This window comes from Zophobas morio, unplaced genomic scaffold (genome assembly GCF_036711695.1).
Source record: "Zophobas morio isolate AGI-343-1 ecotype UQ-CSIRO unplaced genomic scaffold, CSIRO_AGI_Zmor_V1 ptg000021l, whole genome shotgun sequence".
Classification (NCBI taxonomy): domain Eukaryota; kingdom Metazoa; phylum Arthropoda; class Insecta; order Coleoptera; family Tenebrionidae; genus Zophobas; species Zophobas morio.
Window position 1 is genome coordinate 3,220,093 of NW_026972126.1, and position 25,265 is coordinate 3,245,357.

Sequence of the window (25,265 nt, forward strand, 5' to 3'; positions counted from 1 at the left end):
AAAATTTAACTCTCTTGTATTATTAGCGTCTATTAAAATATTATTTTTGACAACTGCAAAGGAATTTTTTGTTTGTTGAGATTAAGTATGTACAAAAACAGGTACTAATGATTCACATAGATATGTATGCAAATTAAATTAACAATAACGGTGTGCTGACATATTTTTGACTGTTCATTAAGACTTAAGAGGGTAGTTAAGATTATATTTTAATATTTTCTTAGAGTAAATATTTCAGTAAAATATTGTAAGTGCTTATTAAAATTTTACGGTTTCACGTGGTTTCTACGTGTTATAATGATAAAAAAATAGCAATATAAGTTTATGTGGGCAGATCATCGCCATTAATTAAGGTTTTAGAGCCAGACCAAAAATGTATACCATACTTTTTAATGTTACACAATAACCGTAATGACAGAAAATATAGAATCTCCACTATCGACAAGAACGAAAATCCAGTAAACAAACCCAATAGTCCTCCACAGTTAGCCAGAAAATCTATTTGTCCATAAAATTCGTTTCTTTTTGAAGTGATAAACTGCGTGTGCTTGAAATAGAGTGTTAATCTGGTCATCTGAATCCTACAAAATCATAGAAAAGTTTATTAATAAAAATACTGGTGGAAAATAATATTACCCTGAAAAGTCACTGGGATTAGATTTATATCCTTGAAGAAGTTTAACCCAGTTAAAGTCGGCTTGCGAAATCTCTGCGTTATAAGTTATCGAAGTACAGGCAGGTAAACAGTCACATATCGTTTCTGAAATATTGTATTCATCATTACCCTCAAAACGACGAAATTCTGACCCCATTTCACGAGATAACATCTCCTCTAAAATTAAATAATTTTACACTTTTCATATCCTTTTTGTCACAAATCCAAAAATTAATAGTTTAATTTTTTGTACTCCTCAAAAAAAAAAAATTGTTAAACGAATGTAAAGTACTATTAGAAATTGCATTAACAGAGCATGATCTGTCGGTTTTTAGTAAACATGACTTTTCAATTAGAACCTTATAATATTCTTTTCCAAGTTAAAACATAAAAACGAAATCGAACACTTCATGGAAGCTGTCTGAAATATTCTTGAATTTATATCTTTTACATATTTAATACTTAGTTATTTCCACTGCAAACATAAAAGTCGCTAAATATGGAAAACTATTTTCATTTAAAAAATTATTGTCAAGAAAATTTAATACAGTAATAAATGTTAAAGGTTCTAAAACAGCAAATTTAGATGCACTTTTTTATTATTTATGGCTGTGTATAACTTTGATACCATAGTAATTTTGTCAACAATACACGACAGTATTAATAATATTAAATATAAAACAAGTACTTACGTTCTGCATCGACGATACAGTCCGTACTTCCGACTCCACAAATTTTAGTTGATTCTTCATCTGTGACGAATAAACGATATTATTCAATTTGTCAAAAATTACTAACAGTCTTACGTGGCATGTGGAAAGCAACGCAGCCGCATTTAGCATGAGTATAATTTGCAACACATTCCATCTGACAGTTTTGTTGTGTATAGTCCTGGTAAAATTTTAGTTGTCGCCCTTGTGCGAAGAAACATTGCCTTTGATGTGGATCGTAGTTTTTTAAACCTGGAGAAGTTGTACTCACGTCGGGTTTAATTGCTACTGCAGTTTCGGTATTAAGTGGTACTCTAAAATACTGGATTTTGGTGTCCGGAACTTCGGCGGGATGATGCAACAATACTTTAAAACCCTGCATTGGTCCACGACAAATATAATCTAAATCCTCTTCATAAGCTCCTAAAAGAAGAAGGAGACCAAAAGAAGGTCCTGCTGACATAGTTCTCCTCGGAAATGTCTCTTTCCCCGCTTTGTCAGGATAACCATTTTCAAGAGTCCACCCTCCTGAACGCTTGTCGTGACTCATGAGGTAGTCTCCATGTAGGTAGCTGCAATCGGGTATGAAAAATAAGTGAAGGTTGAAGAACTATTGCCTTACACAGCATTTGTAAATAATTCGCTTCTGTCTAGCATATTGAAGGTAAAACAGATGCCATCTTCTGTCAATACTGGGGAGAAAAGATTGTCACAAGTTTCATTCGTACCTGTCCATTTACAGCCCATGACAACTTGGTGAAATGGTGGTGCGATCTGCAAATTGTTACCAGTTGTCTAAGATCAGTTTGTAAAGATATGCTTCAGTCATAAACGGTGTTATGATTAATACATGTCAAAATTCTACCGAGGAAAGTAATAAAAAACACGACCAAAGAAAGCTAGCGGTTTTTGAAGATTTGTCTTTGATAGAATGTAAATCGTCCGGAAACAAGCTGTTTCCGGCCTAGAACTTAGAAAATGATAGCTAACAATTTCATTGGTCGTTATGTAAAGGAAAGTTTGCACTGACTGTCACCCTCGACTCTTACTGTCACTTCGGTATGTCAAGTAATATAAAATTATTTAATTTTTAATAAATAATATACAGGGTGTCCCAGAATTCGCGCCATTCCCGTGAATGACATGTTCCCTGTCCCGAACTGTGCCGTAATTCGCAAAAAGAATTGTCCAGGCTTTAACCGTGTGAGAACTGGAAGGCGATTAAGTTGACCAATAGAGAGGCTGCTTTTATATCCGAACGTTTCTATGTTGAAAGTTACCTATGCCAAGAACAAAAAATCGGGTAATACTAAAGTTGAATGATTTTTTTCCGAATCCCCCTCCGTCAACAAAAGGAAACAGAAGTGTGGTTATAAATTTAATCATTTTGACAATTGTTTGTCATAAACTGTCACGAAGTTCATCACTGACCTGAAGAGACGCTTCTGCGCCAAAGATGACTGATTAATGTACACAGAGACATCAACGTTTACTTTAAGGCAAGTAGCATGGGACAGAAGTTATTCCTGCTGCCATTCTAGTTAAATTGTGTTTAACTGGGCTGTACATGTCATAAGAGAAGCTGTTTCATTTCATCGTAGGCAAATAATACATTTATTACTATTGTACATAGAGTAGCTACCGAAGAGCAGGTATTAGAAGTCATTTTCTTAGAGCCCCGTGAATAATCGTCGGCACCCAGACCAACAAGTGTTTCACCGATTGTTACATCGAGCAAGAGAAGATGGATCTTTTCAACCTAGTCGGAAAGGCCGTGCTGGGGCTCCACGGAATGTACGTGTGGGTGCTGAAGAGCAAGTGTTAGAAAACATGGAAGCGGATCCTAGGAGAAGTGTCCTCTATCTAGCGCAAATGAGTGGATGCTCAAGATCGACCACTCATCGTATCCTTCAAGAGAGAATACTGCATCCTTACCATTACACGAGAGTGCAGCATCTGCGACCAACCGACTACCCGTGACGAGTACATTTTGCTCAATGGTTTTTGCGACAAAATGAACTAAATCCTGATTTTTCACGGCGCATTCTTTTCACCGACGAATGTTCATTTTCCCGAGAAGGAATGTTTAATGCACACAATTGGCACTTCTGGGCACACGAAAATCCACATCTCACTAGGGTGAGAGCGTATCAGGAGCGATTTACTATTAATCTATGGGCTGGAATCATTGGTACTACTGTGGTAAAAATTTTAATGCATCTGATAAAATTATCACTAAACTCCGTTCCTGTTTTTTAGGTGGGGCCATTTGTGTTACCTGATCACCTTAATGGGGAAGCATATGCTAATTTTCTACGACTAGAACTTCCGGCGTTGTTGGAAGACATTCCTTTGAATGTACGGCGGAATATGTGGTTTCAGCACAACGGCGCTCCTCCACATAATTCGATACTTGCACGGCGAACATTGAAAAGAGTCTATCCTCATAGGTGGATTGGGCGTGGCAGTACTAACATCTGGCCTCCTAGATCTCCAGACCTTTCTCCTTTGGACTTTTTTTTTTAATTAAATTAAAAATTACGTATATAGAGAACCCCTAGATACGTTAGAAGAACTGGAAGACTGCACGAAGCCTACGCTACAGTTACTCCTGAGATGTTAAATAATATACAACACAACATAATGCGACGAGCTAGAACTTGCATTGAAGTTAATGGTGATCATTTTGAGCACATTGTTTAATAACGTTACAGTACAACGATTCCGGCCCATAGATTAATAGTATTGCTCTTGATATGCTCTCACGTTAGCTAAATGTGGATTCTCGTTTGCCCAGAAGTGCCAATTGTGCGCATTAAATATTCACATGCTGGTCAAGGAGCCGATGATTGGGAAAAAGACCTGTATATTCGCGCACAGCAGTGGCTGCATAGCGTTTACTTTCTCCATAAATTAACATCATTTCCAAATATTCTTTATACTAGTATGAATAAGACATCAGTGACTTAGTGGTATTGGTAATGATTTGTTTATAGTTTGTATTGTTCTTAAAAAAAAATGCAACTAAACGATTTTTGTTATAATTTTTATTCGTATCTTTTCTCTCTCTAGGAAAGTACTCGCACCTTTAAAGAAACTGTTTTAAATCATCATGTGCAACATCAATATTATTCTTGAATAAGTCTCCGTTTTCAGTATCTCCCCCACATGATTGACACCACAGCAGATACCTCTGATCTCAATACACCAGAGAAGTGGAGTCTCGTCTCTTTTTCGTTGCTTAGATTAGGTATCAACAACAAAGCTGTTCAGTAAAAATTGATACCTACTGTTTATTAAAAATTATAAGCACCGATTAATCAAAAGCGATATTTATGTTTTAGTACTCTTAATAACGTTCTTTGAATGGACATGTGGTACTCTTTTCTAGAAATAACGATAAACTTAATATCAGGGACACGATGCATAGTGAATTCTGTAAATGTACTAATTTTCATTTAAAAGAACAACACATTATTCACGGGGCTCTAAGAAAATGACTTCTAATACCTGCTGTTCGGTATCTACACTATGTAGAATAGTAATAAATGTATTATTTGCCTACGATGAAATGAAACAGCTTCTCTTATGGCATGTCCAGCCCAGTTAAACACAATTTAACTAGAATGGCAGCAGAAATAACTTCTGTCCCATGCTACTTGCCTTAAACTAAACCTTGATGTCTTTGTGTACATTAACCAGTCATCTTTGGCGCAGAAGCGTCTCTTCAGGTCAGTGATGAACTTCGTGACAGTTTATGACAAACAATTGTCAAAATGATTAAATTTATAACCACACTTCTGTTTCCTTTTGTTGACGGAGGGGGATTCGAAAAAAATTCATTCAACTTTAGTATTACCCGATTTTTTGTTCTTGGCATAGGTAACTTTGAACATAGAAACGTTCGAATATAAAACCAGCCTCTCTATTGGTCAACTTAATCGTCTTCCAGTTCTCACACGGTTAAAGCCTGGACAATTCTTTTTGCGAATTACGGCACAATTCGGGACAGGGAACATGTCATTCAGGGGAATGGCGCGAATTCTGGGACACCCTGTATTTACGCGGCCCGAAAAATAGTGTGTTATACGTATGGTCATGCGATGCATTATAATTAAAATAAAGAGTTGTTGCACTTGAAAGACTATATAATGATTTTTAATATACTAAAATAGGGAAGATCGTTGGAAAAATCTAATATGCATCTCGGCAACAACCTGCCTATTATAGTTTCACTTGTTTGCTGGCCACGGCTAGGGCTCGGCCATCAAACTGCAAACTCGTCTATAACAGGCACTTTTTCGTCGTTGGTACATGAATAAATGTTATGGTATTTAAAATAATTAACATAATTATTATTACGTACTTATAAGCGACATGCACATGCGCAGAAATAATCGATTAACACCTGAGATAATGTAAAATTTCTTACGTTTATTAAGTATTGAATGGTTTCAAAACTTGTGGTTTTATTTCCTTTCTGATAAAGGTAATTGTCACAAATCAACGAGACATCATAAAATTTCTGTAGTCTACAATTTTGCGTAAAACATTATTCATATAGCAAAAAAGAACATCAAATAATATAAGAAAAATGACTTACTCTTCATCTGTAAGACTGCTTGTAGTTAAAGAATTCTTTTCTTTTGCAGTGATATCATCCAAAACTTTGTGATAATAGTGCGTAAAATTGTACACACTTTGCCTCACTTTGTTTTCGGGACAAATGGTAATTGCTGGGAATGGCACCTGCCATACTGGAGTAGGCGTTTGGACGAAACTTACCAAAACTGAAGACCACGTGTGGACTATTAAGTAAATACAAAAGTACAGAGAAGCACAGAACAATATAAACCAGTAAAACCTATAAATGTTTGTATAAATTAGGAGTCTTTCTCTAATGTACAGTTAGGACTTTTCAATAAAAGATCGTTCCGGCTCGCCCATATATTTGAATCCATGGATTCCGGTATTATTAGAAAATTCCGTAAAATAATCATACATATTTTTGTGGAAACCTGGATAATTGCGCATTTTTTGTTCCACAAACATATTTTTAGGTTGGCTGATTTCTACACTTTTTAAAGATTCCCCTTCGGGGTATTGCTCATCGTTTTTATTTAGATTCTTTGACATTTTTGTTTTTGATGTTCACTGGTAACGAATGAGGAAGATGGGGTTGCCTTATCTCTTTTATACATCCTACAAGCCTCGGGCACTTTAACAATTAAAATATTAATTAATTAATTAATAACAGTGCATTTATTTACATACATTAGTTGACAAAGGTTTTACGCTCGTTTGGGAATATTTTGTCACTTTTTGTTGGGGATAAATGACCCACCCTGTAGAATGATAATATGGTAGATCATTAATTAAATAATTAGTAATTTATTATTTGTAGGTAGTTTATATATAAGTAGGTCTGTTTTTATTTTTTAATAAACGTGATCGCGTGGTTACGTGTTTGAAAAACGTACTCGTAGGATTTCATGGCTACCAAGTGGCTTGAATACTTTTTTATCGGCGATCTTGTTTTAACGAAGCTATTGTATAACTTAACTACTCAGTTCACAGCTCCATTATGGCAACAATGGACAGTAAGAATCCTTGCGGTTCGGGTGCATAAAGTTTACAATAGCCAGTTTGACTTATAAGGGTTTGGCTTAAGCCGCTTAAGTCATAAAATTTGACAAGGTGTATGTCAGGTGAGGTTACAGTACATAACGACATAACGATATGATTTTACACTATTTGTCACTAGACAATAGATATGAAACTAGATTTCCATACACTTTCAACTAAAAGCTTTTCAGCACTCCATGTTATTTAACTAATTAATGACTAGTTAGTTAAATGTATCAAATGCAAATGTCAAAATGGCCCAACTTGTTCAAAATTATTGTATAGTAATAGCTATCACGCTGCCACCAAAATGTTTACAACCTTGCTTCATATTTGGAATCATTTTATTAGTTTTTACAACATTTTTTAATGCAGTGGTTCAATACGAATCGATTTTGAAAAAATTTTAACAAATTACTTTTCTTATACTTTTGACAGTGAAAAAACAGTTGGATTTGTTGTCTTCATTGGAATATTTTTAGAAAATTTATTAATACTTAATTTTATATCTTTTATAAGGTACATATTGTTGAGGCTACAATAATGTCTTGTTTTGCCTTGTTTTTAAAAACAAAATGTTAAGTTACCCTTAGTTTTCGAGCGATTACCACTAGGAAATACTTTTCATGTCACTGTTGTGTAAGTACCTACTATTTAATATGACGTTAAATTTGGCTTTGATATTTGAATCGATAAAAGAACTTTTTCCGATTAAACGAAGTCTTGGACACACCATAAATATATATGTAACTTTAAGATAAAATTATGTTCAGGCAGTTTTATCTCTTAAGCTAATTCAGTTTTTAACTTTTTATTCATTTTTAATGGATATACAAGTACATGTTCCAAATTTTCATTGCACCAAAGGGAATTATTTAATTACTTTGGACATACATATATTATTTTAAATACTATAGGTACAAACAAAACAATAATATCTCTTGCGTGTGTTGCAGAAAATGTAAAATATGTTTGTCATTATTCATTAGTGAACTATTGTTTGTCACTTACATTGATCTTTAAAAGCACTATATATAGTTATATAGTTAGCTTAACGGAAATCTGAGTTCAATCTGTGTTGAACAAAGAAAAAAAATACTTTTCATTGCTTTTCGGGTATTTATTTTCAAAGGAAAATTTCATCAAATAGGGGAAGTTATTTATTTCCAAAATCACACGTTAATCGTTTACGTACACAATAGGCATTAATAAATTATTATTCATATGTATGCACATAGATTATTATTTAGGAAGTAATGGTAATATGCATTGTGGGGTATTCAACGAGAGATTAATCTAGATTATTTTACTTCTCACGTGTAAGCGTATTTTAATCGGGTCCATCAAGCAAAAGACTAATTTCACGCTTTCTCGACGTTCCCCTTGGATACGAAAGCTCGGGAATTAAAAATCAAAATTTTGCAACGTAATTTTGAAACTCAAACTTGAATCTTCTGAAATATTTGCAAAAGTCTTAAGACTCGCTTTGTAAATCGTTAATAAAAAAAAATGTATCTGTTTAACAGTAAAAAATTGTATTTGTATTTCATTATTTCATAGCTAGGGAGATTATATGTAAATCACTCCCGTATGTATCAACTAATTAATCTACGATCCAGTTTAACTGTTTGAGCCATACGCGAAGGATAGAATTTGTATTGATCAGATCATAGGGGATACTTAGTTATTAATTTAGAATATTAGACAGTTAGCGAAATTACGTTCCGTGCAATGTATTATCCGCTAACGTACATAATCGCCAATAGGGACATTGCATTTTCTATGTTTCCATAGATGTAACAGTTTTTTCTACGTTTTACGTACTGTACGTTTTACGGAACGTGGTTTGGCTAATTGTCTATTCATTACATATTCGTAACTTCAATGACCGCACAAAGTTTCACTTATTATTTGTATTTGCTTATTATTATTACTAGCAGATATTTTTCAACCTTTTAAATTTTCACGAATTATTTCCTTAATTAGAGCTAATGGCATCGACGAAATGACAAAGTATTTATTCGGCAGGTCGTCACGCCACTGGAACTCTCAAATTACAAATTAAAATTCACATGCAATATTTTAACGAAATTTCTAATATAAATCATAGAAAGAGAATATGTTTCCCGCTTGCTTTGTCTACCTATTAAACATTTTGAAAGAAAGAATTTGGGTAGCAGTGTAGTGGTTGTTAAGAAATTTTACGCGTGCATTAAGATTATTATTTTGTTGAATGCTCAGGATCAAATTTATGTAATGCGAAGTAAAGATCTCTAATATGTAAAGCATGCGAGTTTATGCAGCTATGCAAATATATTTCGGCCAGTTAATTTGTATGCTTTTTTTTTATATTACGCCCCTGAAATTTAGTTCGTAGATTTTCTTATGGTAAGGAGAGACCAATGATGTAGCGAGGAATATATACCATGTTTTAAATTTTATATTATTAGATTCAAATTTAATACGGTCCACAAAATATTTAAAATTTTACGGGTTTTAACTTTTGTTTGTTGATTAAACCTTTGGCGCGACTGAGTCTTAAATGATCACAATGCCTTCTAAAAAATGTTAGGAGTAAATAACTAAATGCATGCTGTGGTTCAGAGACTGAGGAAAGTATGTAAATAACATAAGTTTTTATTTTCCTAGCGGTAATCAATAAAACATGTACTGAAGGGTTATTTTGACGAATGTCTAATGTCATCTTTCTCAAAAAACAGAATACAAAAATACAGTTTTTGTTTTTCTGTAGGTCCGTTTGTCTTTAGTATGTCTGCCGGAAATTTAACGAAAGAGATAATTCTCAAAACGATCGAAACGTTACAATTAGTGTTACATTGTACATACTAAAATTAACACAAAACGACTGGTGATCACATTTTAACACTATTTTTAAATTAATACGAAGTTCAAGTTCCGGTTTCAACGCATGTAATAAATTTGTAACCACTGCTTCACCAATATTACCTCGGGTTTGTTGATTTGGAGTACATTTTGGTTCTGACAGACCATTGACGACTATTTTTTCTTCTTTGTCTACCATCTATTTCTTCTTTTTTTTTAGAAATTAGAAGGTAGTAGGTAGATTCGTTTATGGTGTTTATATGCTTGCAGTCTAAGTCTTTTATATGTATGGTAAGCAAAGATGAATAGAAGAATAGTTGTATTCCACGGTCAATAACTACGATGTCATAAATTTTTTGAAGTGTATATGCAGAGTGATTCAGCGATAAATTTAAATTGTCTCCATAGGCACCTCAAAATATTTTTCCATATGTGGTGTGAAGTGTGGTCGTGTTGTGCTGTCCTCTTACAATCTGTATAAGGTTAGTTGTAAATTATAAACAATGGGAGTATAATATAACGTATTCTGCCTGTATGATCGATTCTCCAATGGAGGAGTGATATAGATAGTATCATTGTTTTTTTTATCCTCGGGTGTTATCACTGTGCAGCGGTTTTATTTTACCGTTGTTAAAAACTAATTCTAGCGATAATTTTCTGTTATTATATTTCGACCAACCCACTGTTTTATTGTTTGTTGCAAATGTATGATATGGTTGAATAATGTCCGGTTGTAGTAAGTGCAAATCCTCTAAAAGGGATGGCCTTGTCGGTTGCGAAGGCGTCTGTAACAGATGGTTCCACTACTTTTGTGTTAAATTATCAGATGCAGAATTTAAGTTGCTTGAAAAGAGTAGAAATTTGTTGTATTTATGTGATTCGTGCAAACTTGTGTGTAACATGTATGATAAAACTTGTTTACAAAATATTAGTGACATCGCTGTGTCTTTAAATACCGATGTTCAATCGTTGCATAATAAATTTTATATTGAAAGTTGATGGATAATCAATCGGTAGCTCTTAATTCTCAATTACAAGAGTTTAAAAAGGAATTATTAGACTGTTTAAATACAAAATTTCAGGAAATCAAGGATTCTTGTTCGGATAATGCACGATTCGATTATGGTCGGTTACGGGCCTGCTTCCGGATGTGGAGTTGCTAATGCATGTTGAACATTTTTTTTTGCCGTTGCGTCATCCGGGCCTGTTTGCGTATGCGGAATAACTATATAAATCCGGCTTTATACTCTGTCAACTTCGAAGCTGAAAACCGTTCCTTTGGGAGTCAAGCCAAATTTGATCTATAATTTCAGAAAAACGAATTTATTTCTCTTATATGACGAGATTCGTCAATTAGAGTTTGGTTTTTTAAATGATCATCTTACCTCAATTTTTAATAAACATGTGCCGATGAAACAAAAACGAACCAATAAATATCCATTATGGTATAACATTACAATTATTAATTCATTGAAAAGAAAAGATCGACTTTGGAAGGCTGTTATAATAACTTTGAAGTCTTTTTCTGTTTGTGGCATCCCAAATGGATGGACCAATTTCAACGAGTTTTTTTAAGTCGGTTTAATTAGAATTGTTCTTACATATGTTTGATGGCAATCACTTCAGTCGTTTCAACATCATTAGCTTATAACATATATATAGTTGGTGTACGAATTAGCTTGGTTCGTGCTGAAGTGGCAATAGCGCGTCGACCGTCGCAGCGAATCTTAACCAATTTCAGGTTTTAAGGGTTCGTTGTTTTTGTGTCAGGGTTTTTAAAGATTAACACCTGTTTTTCGCTGTATAACGTAATGTTAATCACAACATTACATTAGAACAATATAAGGAAGGTAGAGAGAGGAAAACTTTTCTGAGGCAACCATCTATACCCAGTGAAACATTAATTCTAACTTTCATTCATTTTGTTGAGACAAGAACAAGCAATAACACATTTTGGGGCATGTTTTAGAAAACAGTTTTTAATTATTTTGTTCTTTAAAAATGACGCAATTTTCTAGAGGAATTGAATAAATAACATTTTATTGGCATTCTGTGATTGTTACAAACAAAATAATGACACTGTTTTACGCTTTACCAAAATTTTGTGTTCGTGGTGTTACTTGTCCAAGTTTAAAAAAAGAACGATTGGAAATTAGACAAGAAATTAGGCTACTTTTGCCGAAACATTTTTTGATGTCGTTGCGAACGAATTTTGTTTTACTGCATTTAGAAAACATTTTTTTTAGTTAAAAATAATTTTTCGAAATAAGATTTTTACACAAATCGTCTATTACAGAGTTTATTTTTTGTTGAGCTTAACTTACTTGTTCTAAACAGGGAAAATAGATTAAACTAGCGAAGTCAATACTTGCTTTATTGGACACATATCAAATCCACCTCTAATATAAAATGTTTAAGTCACACGATTCGGTGCTATACAGATATGTCCAATTAAGTATACATATTGTGTTTGTTTTGCCTAACACTAAATTTTACAGATTAATACAAGAATTTTATTAATTTTTGATTGCATTTTGTTATGGATATTTTTTATTTAATTGGTACATAGGTAAGTATTAATTTAGTAGTCAGTAACATTTTACTAAAGAATTAACAGAAAAAACATTATAAGATAAACAATTTACAAGTTATTCGTGTTTACCGGACCAATATCTAATGCCATATAGTTTTATGTTACATATCAATCGCAGACTTAGGTAATACAGAATTTCCACCGACGACAATAACGAAAACCCTGTGAATAATCCAAGAAGACCTCCAAAGTTTGCCAAGAAATCTGTTGGGCCATAAAGTTCATTTCGTTCAGATGTGATAAACTGATTACCTTTGAAGAAAACTTGCAGATAGGACATATGCATTCTACAAAATAACAATTTTTAAATATATGCTGAAAAAGCATGTGTTAATTTTACTTCGACTTATTAAACTGTGAATATTCAGGGTCAAATTGATATTTTCTAACCCAGTCCCATTCTGATTGTGAATTTTCAACGATGTAAGTCATTGAAGTACATTCTGGCATACAGTCACATTTGTTAATGGTTTGATGCAATATGTCATTTTTCACTTGCAGACCTTGTACATGACGTATATTTGTTTCTATTCCTTCTGAGAGTAGCTGGTCTGATTAAAAGTTTAATAAAATTAAGTAAATATCATAGCTTTCTTTAATTACCTTCTGCTTCCTGCATGCAGACTTTTAAAGGTGCTCCACAAATTTTTGTTCCTTTCTCTCCTAAAATGTGTAGATATCAAACCTAGTAATAGTTGTTAGGTACATATTTTGTTTCAGATGTTTACGTGGCATGTAAAAGTCCACACATCCACACACTTTCAAGGTATAGTTGGTTTTACATTCGATTTGACAATTTTGTTGAGTGTATATTTTAAAATACTTCAAATTTCTTTCAGAAGGGAAGTAACACTGTCTTCTTTCCGGTTTATAAGATTTTACTGCTTCTGATGTTTGAATCATTGTAGGCATTGTGGCTGCTATTACAGCTTGATCTAATGGTATTCGAAAATGTTGTTGTTTAACCCTTGGCAACATCGCAGGATGATGGATTTGTATCTAAAATACAAACAAATATAATCACAACTACGATGTTTGAAAGCCTTGTTCCGAGCAATATTTTGTGTATTTATATGTGTTGCTAGTGATTTTTTTCTAATGATTGGTTATAATTTAGAGTTGTATCAAACACAAATTCGTAGTAAAATACAATAATAATTAACTACTTTATATCCTTGTATGGAACTTCCACAAGTAAAATCCAGTTCGTTATCTAGTGTTTGTATTTTCAATTCGAAGTCAAATAATGCCCCGGCATGAAGAGCTCTTCTAGGGTAAGTGTTTTTGCCAGCTGAGTTCTTGTAACCATGTTCTAAAGACCATTCCGCTCTGTATTTTGTTAGAGAGTGATAGTTGTTATAATGTAAACTGGAATTAATTCAAAACATTAAATCCCTTAAAAAATTGAAACTGTAAACTTACACAGTGTCTGACAAAATATTTTCACGGTTTAATAGGTTGAAAGCGTAACATAGGCCTTCATCTGTTACAATAGGTGTAAATATATCAGAACAGTTATAAGCATGGCCCATGTAAAAGCAATCAGAAATATTTTCTAAAAATTTGGGCGAGACTTTTTCTAAAAATTCGAACATGTTTTCAGCGTCAACAAAATCATTTAGATTGTATGTTAGTTCTGGGTGGTAAGTGCATAGAGACGCTATGTAGGAAAATTTTAGTTCTCTAAAAAGATAACATTAACTGTTTTACATTTGTGATTTTGTTTTAAATTTTACTCGTCTTCTGTGACTGGACGGTTCTGTAACTTTTTGTATAACATGTCGGTGTAGTTGAAAGCTGTCGGCAAAGATTTAGTCTCTGGACAAATAGTTACCGCTGGGAATGGAATTTGCCAAATGGGGGTTTCCTTAGTTGCAAATGATACAATAACTGGGGAACTCTCCCATTTTTGATACGTGCGTATTATTAAAGTCACGCATAAGTATAAAGCAGCCAATAATGCAGTGAACCACCAAATCCTAATTGTAGTAATTGCGAGTAAAATCAATATTCGGGCAGTTTTAATTATTTTTACTTACTTTTCAGATATCGTTCTGTTTTGTTCCCCCAGATATTTTATTCCATGAATTCCTGAATTTTCACTGTATTCTGTAAAATAATCTTTAAGTTGTGTGGTGAAGTTGTTCTTCTTCGTGGAATCTTTTTTTTTCAATCTATTAGTTTCAATGTTAACATCACCAACTATCATGTTTAGAAATAATGTTGAATACGTGGAAGTAAATAGTTCGCGTCACGACTACCAAGTCAAATGGCGAAATTTAATTCAAAAAACAACTGCTGCAATCGCTTTAATTAAACATGAGTGGATAGGGAAACTTGTCGTCCAACCACCTCATATGCTTTAAATAATCGATCTCAAGTAACTTTTTTGTGTGGACCGCTAGGTATTCTTGGAATTCAACTAAATGAGCAATTTAAATTGCAAATACGGTGGAACTTTCAACTGCTGAAATTTTGTTACTTACTAAAAGTTTTAAAAGGGGTTTTTTTAACACTGACGTAATAAGTTACTAAGTTAGTATAAAAAATGAGCGACATTTTTTTAATTCTATGAAGTAAAATACAGGATTTTAGTACTTATGATGATTTTCAGGACAAGGACATATTTTTAACATTTTTAAAATTGATATTAAATTTTTTTGAGAAATATGGGCATATTCACATTTTTTTTATCTATTAATTATTCTTTACAACCGTAGCTGGAATCTATTAAGCAGCGTTCTAATTTTAAGAGCTTTTTGGTAATTACAATTTCTATTAAGACCACAACTCATCTTAGCTCTTATCGCTGACCGTAAAGTATTTTCTTTCTCTTCAATTTGAGACTGACTGATAACCTATTTGCTAACAAGAATTTCTTTCATTTCAGATTCATCGAGACTTATAACCTTAAAAAACTGGTTAAAGATTATTTCGGCAGAACTTCCCTCACCCTTGAAGTATAGTCCGAAAAATCTCGCTTTTTTAAAAAAATATAGAATTTGATTTTGTCATTTTTGTTTCGTGATAACCACTATAAAGTAAAAACCAGTGGCATAATTAATACCCCCGCAGAGGTCCGCACAAGTGTGGGCAATCTGAAATATATCATACATCATCGGGAAAAATGTGGGTATTCTCAATTTGTCAATACATGCTTAACTTCGACTGAATTATACTTCGAAAGAATTCGACGGTTGGCACGTTCAGATTACAAGCATTATCGTTTAAATAAAATGAAATTTGATTGATTTTGTCTCCTCAACGTAGAGGTGAGGACTGATTAATTACTTAACCACACTCAGTTTTTGCCCCCAAAACTTGATGAACATTTTCGGCAAAATTGTAAGATGTTGGACAAATTTGATTAACCATTTAGGATGCTTCCAATAACCTTAGAATATTTGTAAGATTTCACAGCATTTGCTTTTAAAATATCAAAATTAAATTGTAAAATATTGTTATAAAACTTTGATTATTTCCCCAAAAAACTGAATGCAGGAATTATAACGTCATTATTTTCTATGGGGGCAGAAACGAAAAAAAAAATTAACGATTTAACAAGCGTTTTACGATAACTGCAAAACGCTTGCAAGTTTTTAGAGAATTCGGCTTTGTAATTTCAAAGTTCAGTTATAAAATGTTGTTAGACAATTCTGATTTTTTTCCCCAAAAAGCTGGGTGTTTAGGATAAAAACTGGACATGGATTCATAAATCACATGCAGGAGTATGTATTTCTATAACATTTAAATAATATTTGTTCAGCAAAATTAAAAAAAAAACGCTTACGACAATCTTAAAACGTTCGCAATATTTCAGATTTAATTTTTTTTTAGAAAAATCGGGATATCTAGGGTAAAAAATTAACACGGATTCCTAAAGGACGTGTGCAAGAGTATCTTATTTTATAAGATTTAAATAGTATTGACTAATGTAAATTCTCGAGATGACGTCATCCTATGGTTGATAGGGATGATCAGCCAAATTTTGATTGGCGTTTTATCTTCCACACATAGTTATAAAATTTGGCAACAATAGGCGTGTAGTTAGTTTCTGCGATTATATGTCTAATAAAATCCGGACATGCGATAGACGGACAGACAGACAGACGGAAACGGGAGACCTTATTTTTCGTACTCTAGGAGGATCATGAACCGTCTAGAAAATTATAAAGGTAGCCAGACGTCCAACGGACTCGAATTTTATTATTTTTTTAGGTAAATATCTGATTAAAAATATACAAATTATAAATGGCTCTACAATTTAAGGGTATCTGTAAGAATGATTGTGTTGTTAGTTGGGTCTCGTGTCTTCCGTTAAATGGGTATATAGCAATAATTAATGTGAAAAATTTAGTATTTTGGTGGCACAAAACTGCTGCAATAGTTTACAGCAATATTTGCCATTTGAAACAAAATTTTTATTTGGTTAATTTAAGAGGTTTGCGTCCTGACCACCGATTAAACAGAAATTTGTTGCAAATCGGTCTTCCTGTCCAATAATACAAAAATTCTACTACTGTAATTATGGAAGCTCCGGTGTATAACCCTAGTAGTCCTCCTACTTTGGCAATTAAAGTCAATGTTGAAAGTGCTTGGAATCTTATAAATTGGCTGAAGTACCCAACTTTAAAATAAATATTTAATTGAGTAAGATGTTTAATCCTAAAATAAATTCCTGTTTGTGCTTTAGTTAATATTATACTTATACATACGTGGAGTTTTCATTGTTACTTAAACTTTCCTTCAAGTAAGCGGGGATTCTAGAAATTTCCATAATATAACTCAGCTCTGTACATGAAGGTAAACATCCACAAAAACCTAAATCCGATGTATTAGTTTTCAAGTTGTTTTCAATTTCAAGAAAGTCCAGTTCATCTATAGCGAAACACATCTATTATTAAATATTGCTAATTTACATATGTATATAATAGTAATTAACGTCATAAGTCCGGTAACTCAAATTTTACAGTATGAGTAAGATGTTTCAGAACGAGGCGATCGTAGTGAGTCGAGTCTTGAATTTCGAAATGAGTACTGCGAAAAGAGTTACCGGAAACCGGACGTATGTCCTTATGGATTTTATTTCATAATGTGAACATATTTTTTTATTCGATAAAATAATTACTATTTTGAGAAAAAGTTCAAATTAAGTCACTTTTTATGACATCGTCACATCGTTAGCAACCGCTGTTTGGCAAATGTTTTAGTTTGCTTATTCGTACAAATCAGCATCAAATGTTTAAACCAGAGTAACACTTTACAGGACTTGTCCTTTTTGGCTCAATTTTACCGGACTTGTCCGTTATTTTGATCTTACCGGGCTCGTTGGAATCCACTAAAACGTCAAATTTGACACAGGATGAAATAAAACATAATTATTATTAAATATAATAATAAATATAATTTTGTCACGTGTTTTTCCAAGATTGTTGGAAAATTACGGAAATAACTTTTTGCTATATCAGTCACTGTACTTTTCTAATTTTAATGTTCTTTGCGGAATGAAAATTAGTTTCTTAAATTGAATTATTTCCAAATACGTACCTTGTGCCAGTTCTGCACAATACAGATTTGCAGTTCCACAGATTGGTATGTCTTTCGTTCCTATAAAAACATCTATAAAGTGAAAGTTTGCAATAAATAACTAACTATAATGTTTTATCAAGGACTTTCACTTGTATTTAAAAAGGAGCAGTTTTTTGCACGATAGATGGATCTTTAATGCCAGTATTTCTTAAGGCGGAATTTCACTGAAGCAACATGTAGCATGCGGCATTGACGCACATGTCGTTCAGTGTTGCCTCAGTGGAATTCCGGCTTTAGATAGGTACAATTAAGTTTAATTTAAAAAATTGGTCTGACGTTATTTCGACAGAACTTCCTTCTTTCCTGAACATAAAACATCCAGCTTTTTCGAAAAATTATCAAATTTGTTTCGCGAATTTTATTTTTTTGTGAGAACCTCAATAAGTTAATGTGAAGATATGTATAGATATATGCAATGTTAAAGTAAGTGTAAAGAAACGCGCTAAGCGTATGTTTCAAATGAGTTTTTTTTTTACAAAATTTTTTGATGACGGTATCGATATTTTAACAAGGACACGTATATCAGTTTGGAGAGGAGCACTGTAATAGCAGTACTACATTTCCAAATTTTCGGGAAATGGAGTGAATCGTTGCTATTATATAATTTAATCAATAAAATAAATTGACCCATTCGTTAGTTTTTTTGAGTCACCCTGTAGGTATAACGTAGGTATAACGAATTCAAAACATATGAATGCAAATAATTTTCGATGGGATTTATTCGGCAAAATTTTGAGATGACGTCATCAATTTTTTAGAGTGGATAAAGAATTACATTTTGATTAAAAATGTACCATCCTATAGCTGTAAAACGTATGTAAGATTTCCAAGCATTCTTTGCAGATTCAAATTGCAAAATGATATAGAATTTTTAATTTTTTTACTAAAATCTGAAAAAAACACGATTTCATAAACTACAGGGGTGGGGCTATGTTATTTCATAGAATTTAAGACCCATTTACTATGTACAATTTTAAGGTGACTCCATCACATTATTGGTGGGGATGATTAGACAAAGTATGGTTAGCGTTTTACCATCTACATGATATTCATAATCATACACATATAAAATTTGGCAACAATCGGTCAAGAAGTTTCGCAAGTTTATCTGTCTAACAAAAATTGTCACGGACGACGGACAGACAGACAGACAGACAGACGGAAACGGGAGACCCCTTTCATCATACTCTCGGGCTTATGACCCACCAAGAAAATATGAAAGTCGTTCGATGGACTTGATTACAATATTTCCTTAGTTTACGCTAGGGAACTAAAATTTCTGCAAAAATCGACTAACAAAAACATGTACACGGTGGACCATATTTTTTTTTCTTGTTTTTGCTTAATTTACATGAAATAATATTGTCTTTCACTGTTGCAAGTGCGGAAAATGAAGATAGCTTCAATTTTTTTCAGAGTATAGCCCTGATGGGTACAATGAAGATAGATAAAAGATAAAACTATTCAATCACAAAGTAACAAATTTAATAAATGTTGGCATTCGCAAGAATTAATGGATATGAAAAAAACCTGGAAACATTACATGTAATCTTTACTTCCCAAAGGGGTAAAGAATACTGGGAAGCCTACAACAGCCACAAACAAATTTATTTAAGAAAAATTCATGAAAAGATCAGAGAAGAAAATACGTTAATCAATAGTGCATCAAATAAAACAAGAAAAATATGGGAAATCATCAAAGGTGATAACAAAGCGAGAACCAAGGAACATTCAAACTTAAATGCCGAAGGTTTTAATACATACTATGCGACAGTGGCTGAAACAACCATTAAAAACATGAAAAAAAACATGAAAAAAATGGAGCAGCATCCCCTAGATTTACTTAAAAAACAAAAAGTTAATAGTACTCATTTCATGTTTCTGAACCCTGTAATTAGGGTGAAGTGAAGAAGAAATAAGGAAAATCATCATGTCATTAAAGTCAAAAACAACAAGAGACATCTAGGATATTTCGACATATCTAATAAAAACGCTAGTGAACGAGATAGTTCCACCGTTAACTATGCTTATCAATCAGTGTTTTGCTGAAGGGTACTTTCCTAATGAAATAAAGACTGCAAAAATTATCCCTATTCCAAAAAAGAACAACGATAACACGTCTTACGATAATTACCGACCAATATCTATTCTTCCCACTATGTCTAAAGTATTTGAAGTAGCTATCAATAAAAGACTAATGAAATATTTCGAAAAAAATGCTATCTTCTGTGATGAACAAAATGGATACAGGAAGGAACGGTCCACAAGTACTGCAGTACTAAATATAATGAACGCAGTAATATCAGCCTTAGATAACAAAGAAACGGTGGAACTAGTATCGTGTGATTTGAGCAAGGCATTTGATACAGTACCGCATAGTATACTTCTACAGAAATTACATTGGTATGGAGTGAGAGGAAATGCTCTACAACTTTTAGAATCATACCTCCAAGGACGTCGACAAATAGTACGATGGGGAGATAAAAGTTCTCAAAAGGTTCCTGTAACGTGTGGCGTGCCACAAGGGTCTGTGGTTGGGCCAACCATGTTTATTGTGTATGTAAACGATTTATTAAAAAACGTAAACTGTGACTCAGCATGCCTCTACGCAGACGATACCCCATTCATTATTAAAGCAACGAGCAAAGAAAAAAGACTATTAAAGAAAAACATTGTCATAAAAGAAGCAGGAAATTGGTTCAATAACAACAGACTGAAGTTAAACGAAAACAAAACACAATCTCTTACGTTTTCAACCACTACATTCAACTCATCCATCAAATTTCTAGGACTACAAATCCAAGACAATTTGAGATGGAATACACATATAAGTGAAATGGCAAACAAACTCGTAACAGCTTTATATAGCATACGAAGAATAAAGACAATAGCAACTCACCAAGCGGTCAAAATGGTATACTACGCCAATTTCCATGCAATAATATGGTATATTATTATGGGGAGCAAATACTGAGGCTATGAAACGGGTCTTCCTCCTACAAAAAAAAGCTATTAGAATCATGAACAATCTTAGACAAAGAGAAAGTTGCAAGTATCACTTTAAAAAGGAACAAATACTCACCGTCCCTGCTACGTATGTACTCCATAACATTAAGTATGTGCATACTCACGTAGGCCAGCTTAAGAAAAATGATGTCTTTCACAACAAAAACACCCGAAATGCCAGTCTGCTGAGAGTACCCTGTCACCGCCTTACAGTTACTCAACAAAATGTACATTACTGGGGAGCAAAACTCTACAACAAAATCCCCGATTGCTGGAAGAAAACAACTTTAAAGGAATTGGAGAGTAAACTGAAGACATTTTTATTGACCATCGTACCCTATACTGTAGAAGACTTCCTGTGTAGTGAAATTCAATAGAGATTTTAGTTTATTTTTAATTATATTTTAATTTGTGTGTGATTTGTAATACATACACTCACCGGCAAAAAAAACGAATAACCCAAAGTTTGTATTGAAAATGGTTCCTTTTTTAAATGTTTGGCTACAGTCCATATCAGTTTTGAAAAAATCACACAAAATACACTAACACTAGGTTTTTGGTTCTTTTTTGTACATGATATGAACCTCAAATCTGAACATGATAAGTTTTTTCCAACAATGAGATTTGCAGTTCTGACGTTTAGAGAGCATTAACAGACGGTTTGTCATTATGATTTGATGAAAAATGTGTTGTTGTCAATTAACATGAGTATTGCGGCCATTAATGCAGCACGAGCAATTGCTCTTATTCAGGATGGTCGAAGTCAACGGTACGTTGCCAATACGTTAGGGGTATCACAAGCGAGCATTCACAGAATTGTACGACGGTTTAATGACACAGCATCATACAGCCGGCGACCTGGTTCTGGTCGCCCAAAGAAAACATCGGCTCGGGATGACCGTTTTTTAACGCTGACGGTGCTCCGTAATAGGGATACGACCGCAGTTGAGGCCAGAAATCAACTTGAAGAAACACGAGGAGTTAGTGTAAGTGAAAGAACTGTAAGAAGAAGGTTAACTGCAGCTGAATTGAGGGCCCGTAGACCAGCAAGTGGCTCAGAACTTCTCCCACGACACAGAGTAGCCCGACTTGCATTTGCTCGAGAACACCTTAACTGGGATCTTGCCCAATGGGGCCAAGTACTCTTTACAGATGAGTCGCGGTTTTGTCTACGTTCTCCTGACGGCCGTCAAAGAGTATGGCGAAGAAGAGGCGAAAGGTACGCTCAGTGCAATATTGTTCCCAGACTAAGTTTTCATGGAGGTTCAGTGATGGTCTGGGCAGGAATTTCTGCCGAGGCTCGCACGGAACTTGTAGTGGTGGATAGAGGTACAATGAATGCTGATCGATATGTGACAAATATTCTTCAAGAGCATGTCGTACCTTTTGATCCTTTTATTGGCGATAATTTTATTCTAATGCATGATAATGCTAGACCACATATCGCTAGAGTTGTACAAACCTACCTCGACGAAGTCGGGATTTCACGTATGGAATGGCCAGCACGCAGTCCCGACCTGAATCCAATTGAGCATGTGTGGGACATGTTAGGTAGACGTATCAGAGCACGTGTGCCGGCCCTACAACACATAAGAGATTTTGCAAATGCGCTAGTTGAAGAATGGGACCAATTACCCCAGGCTGAGATTAGACACCTGATAGAAGGCATGGGAAGACGTATGGCAACCGTAGTGCAAGCTAGAGGCGGCAACACTCGTTATTAATGTTATGTTAAGTAATCTTTTGTTGGTTTAATGTAATGGATTTGCTGGTATTGTTGAATAAACTCGTAATTGTTGCAACTTCAGCGAAGGTGTCGTTACCTTCTCATGTCCTTTGTTCTAGATAAACTAATTTGTCTCATAAATGTGACGCACAACAGAATGTATTGAATATTTCTACAAAAATACTAATGATTCGATTTTTTTGCCGGTGAGTGTACATTTTGTGTAATATGTGACGTTGCCGTGTAACAGAATTGATGGCGAAAATATATGTTATGTTATGTTAATGCGGACAGCCTAGATAATAAAAGGCATCAATTTTGCATTTGTTCATAACATACTATAGAGGCAAGATTCGGGTCTGTCTCTGTGTGGTGTGTTGAATCGCGTTGTTTTAATTATGGAAAGAGTGAATTTCTAGCAAGATAAGATTAACAATAATTTTTCACATTTATTTTTAAAGTGAAAAAAATTATTCGCAGAAAAGTATCGGTCAGAAATAGTAAAAATATAATAATAAAGTGCATCTGCCTCATAGGACAACTCGCTCTTACTCTGTGTTTAATTTGATATTACATATTTCTATCGTGCAAAAAATTTATAAATACCATGGGTATTAAGTGCTGGCAGCGATTTTTACTAATGGAGACTTTAGCCCCCTATTTCTACATTTATTAACATGATCCGTCAATATGCACCTGTAGCCCTCAAGTAACTATTAGATGTTTAATTTACTTAACTTACTAGGCATATAGTGTGCTACACATTCACATCTCAAGAGCGTGTAGTTGCTAGCACATTCTAGTTTGCAGTTCGACTGAGTATACTGTTTAAAATATTTTAATGGCTTTTCTGTTCCCATGTAACAGTTTCTCGCTTGAGGCTGATATTGACCAATACTAGATGACGTCAAGATGAACCTTGGTCTAATAGCCCCATCCAAACCATGACCTGGAGATATGCGAAAGAAATTGTCATTCCCTTGTGGAACTTCGTTTGGACTGTGAACGATTACCTTAAATGAACATGTTTACTTCATAATATTTTCACAGCAAACAATACGCACTTTAAATCCTTGTAGGAACGATCCACAGGCAAAATCAAAATCTTCAGAAAATAGCCCAAGTGTTAGTTCTAAACCTTCTTCGTGTCCTGAGTTTAGAACTCGTCGGGGATATGTTTTATAGTTCATATCTTTTGTGTATCCTGTTTCTATGTTCCAATCGTAGTCTTTATTATGACCAATAAAAGAATCTTTGGGCAAGTTGCTGGTAAATAAATAGTTGAAGGTAAAGCACGATCAACACAAATCACACTCTAGTTGACGTTGGACGATCACTTGTTGTTTTCATTCCCTTAGCGTCATCTAGAAGGTGATTTTTGTTGATCGCATGGTTTAAATTACATGTAGTCACGGAAAATATGCGTTTTGTCTAATACGTTGAATGAGTAGCAAATTCCTTCATCGGTAAACACACGAGTAAAGATTTCTGAACAGTTCATAGAAGTTCTTATCCAGACACAACGTACAAATAGATCTGAAGGGTCAATGGTGAGCTACAAAACTTTAATAATAAAACAAAATACTTATTTCTAAAGGGATTAACATGATCTATAGTGTCAAAAAAATCGTCAGAAAAGTGGATTTTGTTGTAAGTATGGTTTACATCATGACGGACATGACATTTACATATAGCATGTACATATTCATAAATTGTGGCCCTAAAAATATTTGCATTGTGAATAATAACAATTTTAATAACTACGTACTCCTGTTCTGTCAAATTTTGGTTTTCTTCAATTTTCTTATGCACCTCTTCATAATTGAAGGCTTCTTTTCTTATTTTTGTTCGGGGACATATCGTTACCGCCGGGAATGGAATCTCATAAATATGAATTGTTTCACTTCCAAAAGTAATAACCACTGGATATCGATTTAGTCTGCTGTATAATTTAAAGATCTGTGTCAAACATATTAGTACAAATGCTAGAGTCAGAATTCCCCACAAAAACCTAAAGTATGTTTCATATTTGTATTACTGTGTTGTTGTATATATCATTATTACCTTTCAAACATGGTTCTTCGACTAATGTATCTGACTCCATGAAGAACAGCTTTCATAGCGTACTGGGTGAAGTATTTTCCCGCATAGTGAAGACAACTTCTTAGTTCTTCTTCGTCATCATCATTATCATCATTATCGTTTTCATCACCATCAACATAGCTATCTCCATTATCATCCTCACTAGCATTTTCATTCTCTGACGTTTTCTCCATTTTCTTGTCAAATTTTAACAGTACACATAACTTGTCAAACTGTTCAGTCGCTGCTTCAACGGTTTCTGTGGTGATAATACCACTTAGCATTTGTGATCCATATTAGTTACAAATGAACTTATGTAGTTTGTTGATTTTGAAACAATGCTCCAGTTTATACCTTTTGCCTTGAAAAAACGAACTGTGAAGAAGGTAAATTAGGTACTCATGCAATTACCATGAAAACCTTTGACCACCACGC

At 33.8% G+C, this 25,265-nt stretch overlaps 3 protein-coding genes across 3 annotated transcripts; all 3 read right to left on the minus strand.

Moving 5' to 3' along the window:
- Positions 1-322: 322 nt before the first annotated feature.
- LOC135131577 (pickpocket protein 28-like) lies at positions 323-6,501 on the minus strand. Its single transcript, XM_064059387.1, has 8 exons — positions 6,281-6,501; positions 5,969-6,229; positions 5,798-5,897; positions 1,988-2,139; positions 1,462-1,937; positions 1,348-1,407; positions 637-832; positions 323-581 (listed from the first exon to the last, which is right to left on the minus strand). The coding sequence occupies exons 1-8, from the start codon at positions 6,499-6,501 to the stop codon at positions 323-325; spliced, it is 1,725 nt and encodes a 574-aa protein (XP_063915457.1).
- Positions 6,502-12,482: 5,981 nt separating this feature from the next.
- On the minus strand, positions 12,483-14,792 carry LOC135131578 (pickpocket protein 28-like). Its single transcript, XM_064059388.1, has 9 exons — positions 14,467-14,792; positions 14,164-14,406; positions 13,850-14,110; positions 13,594-13,795; positions 13,156-13,426; positions 13,031-13,090; positions 12,768-12,978; positions 12,680-12,714; positions 12,483-12,631 (listed from the first exon to the last, which is right to left on the minus strand). The coding sequence occupies exons 1-9, from the start codon at positions 14,634-14,636 to the stop codon at positions 12,483-12,485; spliced, it is 1,602 nt and encodes a 533-aa protein (XP_063915458.1). The 5' UTR covers positions 14,637-14,792.
- A 1,894-nt stretch (positions 14,793-16,686) lies between these two features.
- On the minus strand, positions 16,687-25,114 carry LOC135131579 (pickpocket protein 28-like). Its single transcript, XM_064059389.1, has 9 exons — positions 24,813-25,114; positions 24,517-24,759; positions 24,354-24,468; positions 24,152-24,303; positions 23,813-24,014; positions 23,491-23,761; positions 17,975-18,034; positions 17,143-17,305; positions 16,687-17,092 (listed from the first exon to the last, which is right to left on the minus strand). The coding sequence occupies exons 1-9, from the start codon at positions 25,112-25,114 to the stop codon at positions 16,849-16,851; spliced, it is 1,752 nt and encodes a 583-aa protein (XP_063915459.1). The 3' UTR covers positions 16,687-16,848.
- Between the last annotated feature and the right edge of the window lie 151 nt (positions 25,115-25,265).

Excerpts from the sequence above, each read along its gene's own strand:
- LOC135131577 (XM_064059387.1), bottom strand. The coding sequence starts at position 6,501 with ATGTCAAAGAATCTAAATAAAAACGATGAGCAATACCCCGAAGGGGAA. Across the intron at positions 2,140-5,797 it reads CCATTCAATACTTAATAAAC|ATCGCACCACCATTTCACCA; the intron begins GTAAGAAATTTT and ends AACAATTTGCAG. Across the intron at positions 582-636 it reads AATCCCAGTGACTTTTCAGG|GATTCAGATGACCAGATTAA; the intron begins GTAATATTATTT and ends ATGATTTTGTAG.
- LOC135131578 (XM_064059388.1), bottom strand. The coding sequence starts at position 14,636 with ATGATAGTTGGTGATGTTAACATTGAAACTAATAGATTGAAAAAAAAA. Across the intron at positions 14,407-14,466 it reads AACAGAACGATATCTGAAAA|GATTTGGTGGTTCACTGCAT; the intron begins GTAAGTAAAAAT and ends TACTACAATTAG. Across the intron at positions 13,427-13,593 it reads GTTCCATACAAGGATATAAA|ATACAAATCCATCATCCTGC; the intron begins GTAGTTAATTAT and ends TTTGTATTTTAG.
- LOC135131579 (XM_064059389.1), bottom strand. The coding sequence starts at position 25,114 with ATGCTAAGTGGTATTATCACCACAGAAACCGTTGAAGCAGCGACTGAA. Across the intron at positions 24,760-24,812 it reads CGAAGAACCATGTTTGAAAG|GTTTTTGTGGGGAATTCTGA; the intron begins GTAATAATGATA and ends AACATACTTTAG. Across the intron at positions 24,304-24,353 it reads TTTTTGACACTATAGATCAT|CTCACCATTGACCCTTCAGA; the intron begins GTTAATCCCTTT and ends AAAGTTTTGTAG.